This window comes from Elephas maximus, chromosome X (assembly GCF_024166365.1).
Source record: "Elephas maximus indicus isolate mEleMax1 chromosome X, mEleMax1 primary haplotype, whole genome shotgun sequence".
NCBI lineage: Eukaryota > Metazoa > Chordata > Mammalia > Proboscidea > Elephantidae > Elephas > Elephas maximus.
The window spans coordinates 51,100,298-51,108,394 of NC_064846.1; the positions used below are offsets into that span (position 1 = coordinate 51,100,298).

General features: G+C 42.5%; 1 protein-coding gene across 3 annotated transcripts in view; it reads left to right on the forward strand.

Moving 5' to 3' along the window:
- Positions 1-6,595, forward strand: part of MORC4 (MORC family CW-type zinc finger 4) — a 59,287-nt gene extending 52,692 nt beyond the window's left edge. For 2 of the 3 annotated variants that reach the window (XM_049873151.1, XM_049873152.1), the window contains exon 17: positions 113-6,594. In XM_049873151.1, the coding sequence (XP_049729108.1) occupies positions 113-266 (154 nt within the window). In that variant the 3' untranslated portion in view covers positions 267-6,594. Of the gene's footprint in view, positions 1-112 lie in introns of all 3 variants that reach the window. The other variant, XM_049873153.1, reaches the window with a different exon arrangement.
- The last annotated feature ends 1,502 nt before the right edge of the window (positions 6,596-8,097 follow it).

Consider the following 8,097-nt stretch of genomic DNA (forward strand, 5'->3'; position numbering starts at 1 on the left):
GGAAACATAATTGTTGAGAAATATAGGCCCATTTTTAACGAGCTTCATTTTTTTCTGTTGGCTAATGACTTCAATGTCATCTCTTCTCCTGCCCCCTCACTCCATCATACAGGGCTTTGGCAAAGCTTACGCAGCTGCGTATCCACGTCAGCTATCTCCTTACTTCTGTCCTCCCTCACTTGGAGCTTCGTGAGATCGGGTATGACTCAGAACAAGTGGATGGGATCCTGTACACAGTGCTGGAGGCAAATCACATACTGGATTGAGCACCAAACTATATAGTCTACTCTTCTTTTCTCATCTCTTTTTTCCTTCTTCCTCCCTCCAATTCTTTCTCTCTCTCTCCATCCATCCCTCCCTCCCTCTCTCTCTCTCTTCCTCCTCGCTCCCTCTCTTCCTCCTCTCTCCCTCTCTTCTCCCTCTTAACTCTCTTTCTCTCTCACACCTTTATGCACTATAGAGAATCTTTGAGTAAATCCTGGCTCTTAATCAGTCTGCTTCTTACTCAGATTTGGTGTGGGGAAAGAGGCCAGTTAAATAGGCTTTCAAGAGTCCAGGAGCAGAAAAGCAGTAGTCACCAAGATAGGTGACCTGAAAGCTTTAACTTTCATATGACCTAAATACTTGGCCTATTTCATATCCTTTCTCAAACAGTTTGTATTCATTTAAGTTTAATCAGTCATCAGATATTGGGGCCAATGTACCAGATGTTTTGGCCAAAACTAAGAAGTATAACTCTTGGTTCCGGACTTCAAGAATCTAACAATCTAGTTGGAAACACAAGACACATACCAAGTTAACTAACTGTACACAGAAGTGTGTGGTTCGTACAAGTGAGTGGTGCAAACATGATACAGAAGATCTGGGGAAGGTCAAGGAAGGCATCAGTCACATCAGAAATGGGACCTAAACTAAGGTTTAAAGAATGAGCATGAGCATACTGTTAACAATGGTTGTTTTTTAGGCAGCAGGACTATGGTTGATGTTTTTTCTTCTTCCTATCTTCCTACCTTTTTCAAATTTTCTATAATAAACCTGTTATTCTTCTTACATTGGAAAAAATAAATTGTTTTAAAAAAGAATGAGTAGGCTTGGATTTAGATATTCAATAGAGATTATGTGAAAATATAAGGTAATGTTATATTTATAGTTTATTTTACGTTTAACATTACCTCTGGAAGAATAGCATGAACAAAGGCACAAAAAAACTGGAATGTGAAAAATGTGTTTGGTAGGAGTACTGAGTTAATGTAAAGTGGACCAAGGTTAAGTCATGACCCACCTACCAACACACCTCCCCCCACGCGTTTGCATTTTAATAAGAAATTTTTTGAAAACAAACCTTCAAGGCTCAAATTTATAAAATGTATCACCAAGTTGTGGAATCTCAGGTAGTGGCGAAGATATTTTAGAACAGGGATACCTATCTGATATTCTTCAGAATACACCGATCTACTCTTCAGGCTAGTGCTGAATGAGGGGTGAATCTCGTAGTATCAGAAATAATAAAACTTACACTCTTGTAAAAGTAGACATTTTATTTATCATTGCTTTATTATATTTATATAGCATATAACACTCCAAAGAGTTCAAGGTACTCTTCGAGAAACGTTGAACAATTAACACATAAAAATATACCAACAGTTGAAAAATAGGAAGTGCAGGAGAAACAGTAAGAGGGAGGTGGTATCAAGCAATGGCAAAAGATTAGTCCAGTGGAATGTTTTGGATATTCATTCCGTTTCCCCTCAGCAGAGTTACTTCAGAAGACATTTCCCAGCTTATTATATGTCCTTTGAAAGGGGGCCCATCATAAATACTCCAGTGAGACTGCAAGGAATGGGGGGAGGCCAGAGCAGGTATCACCATTAGAATGAGTACTTAAAGGTATCCCTGTCCCCTTACCCTCCAGCTCCCCAGAACGCTAGCATACCACAGGACGAATTTTCATGTTAGACGTTTGAATTATGACATTGAAGGCCCCCAATTGTCTAAATAGAAATGCTACTGAGGGAGAAGGAACCCGTTAAGCCATTCTCTCAGTGATGCTTGTTCACCAGATGGGAGCTCCAATGGGTGGGACCTTGTGCAGATATGGACAATATGGATAGAAGTCTAGTAGAGGAAAAATTGAGAGCATTGAGGCTCAGCCTGTGCGTGGGCAAGGGCAGAGTAAGGAGGGCAAGCAAAAGGTAGAAAAATTTAACTCATCTTTTAAATTTTTTTTTTTACTAGTGCTAGCTTTCACTGCAATGCCTAGTCCATGGCCCCAACCCCACAGTCATTGTTCAGCAGTAGTTCCCTGTGTGAGTCCATTACACTAGAGCTACCTGTTTGTTAGCTATCTGCTATAAAACCATACCAGCATGAGGTCCCTTTAATTTAACGAGTGTTACATGCCACTGTGGGGAGATTGAGAAGTGTCCCCCAGCCTTACCAGAATTTATGATCTAGTGTGGAAATGAAAGACATTCAGAAAAAAAGTGGGGGTTTTCTCCTGGCTTTCCTGTTAGATTAACATAATCATAATTCTCCTTTCAAATGTCTCTCACATTTCCCCTTTACTTTTCATTTCCACTATCAGTATTTAGGTCCTTGTTACTTTATGCCTTAATAACCGAAATAGATTCTTAACTGGCCTCCCTTGCCTCCTGTTCTCACTCCTTCAGTCCACCCTACTCACTGTCGCTAAATTGCTCTTAAAGACCTCATCACATTACACTTCTGCTCAAAGACTTGCTAGTGCTCCCAATTGCCCACAAAACATAATACAAATCCTTAGCATGGTGCTCAAAGCCCTTTGTGATCCGGCTTCAACCATCTTCTCTAAATACATCTTCCAATATTCCAAATGAAAATCACATACCATTCACACTGAACTCTCCTTTGGTTTGTGGACATGCCGCCTCCACCTATGCTATATAATTCCCTTCACCTGGAATGTTCTCCCTCATCATCTTTCCTTTGGCTGAAACGTCAACTATTTTTTTTTTCCTGAAGCTTCCTCTGATTAATGCGGGCAGCTGTGACATTTCTATTTGAACATTTAAGTCCTGTTGTGCCACTTAAAAGGTTCTTACCACAAATTGTCTTGTCCTGTCTCCCCTATTAGAAAGTTCCATATCCAAATATTCAGCTGCCCACTTTACAGTTACACATCTCACAGGCATTCAAATAAAATGTGTTAAAAATAGCCTCTCTAGCACTGTTCTCTCCCCAGTTTTCCTCATCTTAGGAAATGACAGCTCCACTCATTGAGCTGCTTACGCCGCAAACCTGGAAGTCATCCTTCATTTTCTCCTCTTATTCCACGCATCCTGTCTGTCAAGTCTGTCAATTCTACTTCCAAAGTATATCCTGAATCCACTTACTTTTACCACAGCCACCTTAGTCCAAACTACCATCGTTTCCCATGGACTTACAGCACCTCCTAACTAGTCTCCCTGTTTCCACTCCTGTCTTACCCCACAATTGTCTTATCACCTCAGCTGCAGTGATTTTTTAAAAAATGCAAATCAGTTCATGTGACTCCCCTGCTTAAAACTCTTCAGGACTTCTCATTTCACTTAAAATCCAAACTCCTTACAACATCCTACAAGACTCTGCCTACTTCTCCTACTTTGCCTCATGCTTCTCTTTATCATGTGGCACTCTTCTGACTCAACTGTGGCCTTTCTCTTCCTGAAACTTCAAACTCTTAGAGCCTTTACCCATGCTGTTCCCTCTCTGGAATATTCTTATCCCCAGCCTTGGCATGGTTGGCTATTCCTCATCCTTCAGGTTTTAGTGTTTAAGTATCACTTCCCCGGATGGGCCTTCCCTGACAGCCTTTTTCTCTCTCTACCCTATTCTCTATTACTGCATCCTATTTTAATTCATAGCACTTCTGACAATTTGTAGTTATGTATTTGGTTGTTTACTTTCACTCATTCAACAGGTATTTATTGGATACCTACTATGTGCTGTGTGATACACAGTGGTGAATACAACACATGTGGTCCCTGTCTGCCTCCTTCACCAATAAGTTCAAGGGCCATGTCTGTTTTTGCTATCCCAGAGCTTATCATAATAACCCGGGATACAATAGGTAATCAATAAATGTTTTTTGGAACACATACATTGCTGGTAGGAGTGTAAAATCATTCAGCCACTGTGGAAAACAGTTTGGCAGTTCCTAAAAAAGTTAAAAATAGAATTACGATATGACCCAGCAATTCCACTCCTGGGTCTATATCGAAAAGACTTGAAAGCTGAGACTCAGACAGACATATGTTTACCAATGTGCATTGCAGTGCTATTCACAATAGCCAAAAGGTGGAAAACACACAAGTGTCCATCAGGAGATGAATACATAAGCAAAATGTAGTATATATATTCAGTGGGGCATTATTCAGCCATAAACAAATGAAGTTCTGATAATCTTGAAAACAGTATGCTCAGTGAAATAAGTGAGACACAAAAGAACAAATACTGTTTTCATCCCACTTAGATGAAATGTCTAGGATAGGCAAACCCATTGAGACAAAAGATTAATGGTTACCAGGGGCTGGGAAGAGGGGGGATGGGGAGTTAGAAAAAAAAGTTGTTTAATGAATGAGTTAATAATGGGAACTACGCTTTGTTCATATCTCCATCCCTTAAGGGGCCTAGAATAGTGTCTCATTCATTAAAAAAAGAAAGCAATTGTGGAGTCAATTTCGACTCAGCAACCCTATAGGACAGAGTAGAACTGCCCCATAGTTTCCAAGGCGGTAATCTTTACGGAAGCAGACTGCCACATCTTTCTCCCACAGAGCAGCTGGTAGGTTTGAACCACCAACCTTTCACTTAGTAGCTGAGCACTTTAACCACTGGTCCACCAGAGCTCCTTGCGTTTTTCATACAAAAGGAGCCCCAAACCCGTTGCCACTGAGTCCATTCCAACTCGGCCGCCCTTTAGGACAGTAGAACTATCCCACAGAGTTTCCAAGGAGCCGCTGGTTGATTTGAACTGCCAATCTTTTGGTTACCAGGCAAGCTCTTAACCACTGTGCCACCAAGGCCCTTTCATAAAACCAAAAACCAAACCAATTGCCGTCGAGTCGATTCTGACTCATAGCAACCCTATAGGACAGAGTAGAACTGCCCCATAGTTTCCAAGGAGAGCCTGGCGGATTCAAGCTGCTGACCTCTTGGTTAGCAGCTGTAGCACTTAACCACTGTGCCACCAGGGTTTCCATAGTAGGGGTTAAATAAATACAGTATGTGTGAGGTAGATAACATTCCTGTACACAAAATTCTGAAAGATGGAGGATAAGTGCTACAGGTTAGGGGGAGCAGTCAGTGTGAGCTGGAGCAGCCTAGTGTTTCTCCTTCGCTGGTCGTTGAATTGGATCATCTGGAAAACTACCAAAGGAGAAAATGAATGAATGTAGGTGCTCTTTAGCCCAAACATTCTGAAAATGATCAAAAGCAGGCTCCCTAGCATGCAATTATAAAATACTGATGATTGCAGAATGTAACTAGGAAAAGGCTGTAGAGAACAGATCTTGAGAGTGAGACTAAGAGGAGAAACCAGGCTACTGTTCACCTTTTCCAAGGGTGGTGGTAGTTTATTTTTTCAAGAGAAGAAAGAGGAGCTATTTACAAGCAAAGAACAGAGAGGAGTTTCTAGGAAGAATGTTCCTGGCACATAGTAGGAGGTCAGTACAGACTTGTTAGATGAACAAATGGGCATCTGGCAGAAACTAGGCCAGAGACCTCATGGCCCTAAGGGATAGGAATATTTGCTGGCTCATGTCCAGTGATAGCAAATAATCTGGGTTAAAAATTTACAGAGGCTTAATTAGCAGACTCTTCATTCCCAAGGGCAGTCTTCAGCTAGAACATCTTCTGGTGTTCTGTGCTATGAATTAAAACCTCTTTCTGTAGCAGTGTATAGGGTCGCTGTGAGTTGGAATCGACTCAATGGCAACGGGTTTGGTTTTTGATGGGTATTAGGAATGAAACATGAGGTCTGTTAAAAAAATGCTGGGTGTGAGCTCAGGCCGGTCAAGTGTAATTCCCCCAAAAGAAGAACTTGTGCTTGGTGACAAGGACATACCTAACTCATGACTTATATTAGGCAGAGAGGAAATACAGGCACCAAAATTTCTGAACTAAAAATCAGGGTACCACTGGTCTGATAGAGACTGGCGAAACTCCCAAGACTACGGCCCTCAGACACCCTTCAAACTTGGAACTGAAATCACTCACAGAGATCACATTATAGCCATACAATAGATAGTCCTATAAAACGAACAATAACCCCAGTGAGGAATGTACACTGCAGAGCAATCAGCTATATGAGACCCAAAGGGCAGCATTTGCCCAAAAGCAAACTTCAGGAGGAAGGTAGGGGCAGGAAAGCTGGGCAAATGGACACGGGGAACCCAGGGAGGAAGCGAGGGAGAGTGATGACACATTCAGGGGTTTGCAACAAATGTCACAAAACAAGCTATGTATAAATTGTTGATTGGGAAACGAATTTGCTGTGTAAATTTTCACCTAAACAGCAATGAAATGTTAAAAAAAAAAAAAAAGTAAGATGATAACAAACTAGACAGTTTGGATAAGAGCTGACTTGGACCTTATGGGGTATATGAAAGCTTTAGTTATTGAAACATAGATAGCATTCATTTTCTAATGGAAAATAAAATCTGCAAGGAAATTTGTTCATTTTTTCTCCATTTCTAGTGATGTGAATTGTGAATCACCAAAAATCCCTGTCTTAGTTATCTAGTGTTGCTATAACAGAAACACCACAAGTGAATGACTTTAACAAACAGAAGTTTATTCTCTCACAGTCTTGGAGGCTAGAAGTCCAAATTCAGGGTGCCATTTCCAGGGGAAGGTTGTCTCTATCAGTTCTGGGGGAAGGCCATTGTCATCAATCTTTCCCTGGCCTAGGAGCTTCTCAGCATAGGGACCCCGTGTCCAAGGGATGTGGCTCCACTCCTGGCTCCTCTTGCTTGGGGTTACTGAGGCCCGTCTCTGCTCACTTCTCTTTTATACCTCAAAGGAGATTGACTCAAGATGCTACCTAATCCTGTAGATAAGAATAGTGAAAATGTTTTGGTTGTCTTCTCTGTGTCAGACACATTCCATACATCCACCTACTGAGTCCTCAGGGCCAGAGAAGATGACACTAGGCAGGAGCTCATGAAAGTGTTCCCAAAGGAAATGATTTTCCAGATAACATTCCACCCTTTGGCCCCACAAAATTCATGTCCGTGCCACATGTAAAACACATTCGCCCCATGATAAAATCCCAAAAGTCTTAAGTCTAAGTGCAAATTCCATCCTGGGGCAAAGTTCCTCTTCATCTGTGACATCTAGAATACAACTTACGTGGTTCCAAAGTACAATTGTGAAACAGGCACAGGGTAGACATTTCCATTACAAGTGGGAGAAATCGGAATGAAAGAAGGGATAACAGGCATCAACCAAGTCAAAAAACTCAGCAGAGCAAATTACATTAGCTCTCAAGTCTTGAAAATAATCCTTTGTTCTCCGAGACCATCTAGATAATAGCCCTGCCTTCTAGACCCTGGATGTTGGCCACACTCTCTGGATTCTGGCTGGAGGCCCCTGGGCCCTGGGCTTCAGCTCCACCTCCCAGGCCCACTGGGACAGCAACTCTGCTCCCTTGGATTTGGGCAGCCCCATTCTCCTATACCGTCTAAGTGGCGACCTCATTCTTCTGCTCCTTGAGCATGGCAGCTCCACCCCCTCAGGTTTGGGCAGCAGAGCCGGCCACATCCCCCTGGCACTTGTGAACAGCAGCCCCACACTCCAGAACCGAATTGGTGAAGATCTGACTCTTGGAAACCTAGGAGGCCATGGCTCCACCCTTTGACACCCAGCAGGTCGTGGTTCCAACCTTTGAGACCCCAGAGGTTATGGCCTTACCCTTTGAGACTGAGGCAGCTCTGTTTCTTATGTTCCTTGTCTCTTCAGCTTCTGCTTCCTGGTTCTTTGGCCTCTCAAGCCCCTCAGGGCCTCAGCCCAACAGGCCTTTTGGGTTGGTCCAGCGTCTGCCCTGCCCAGGCAGGCGTTCCAAGGCTCTTTAGCTCTACC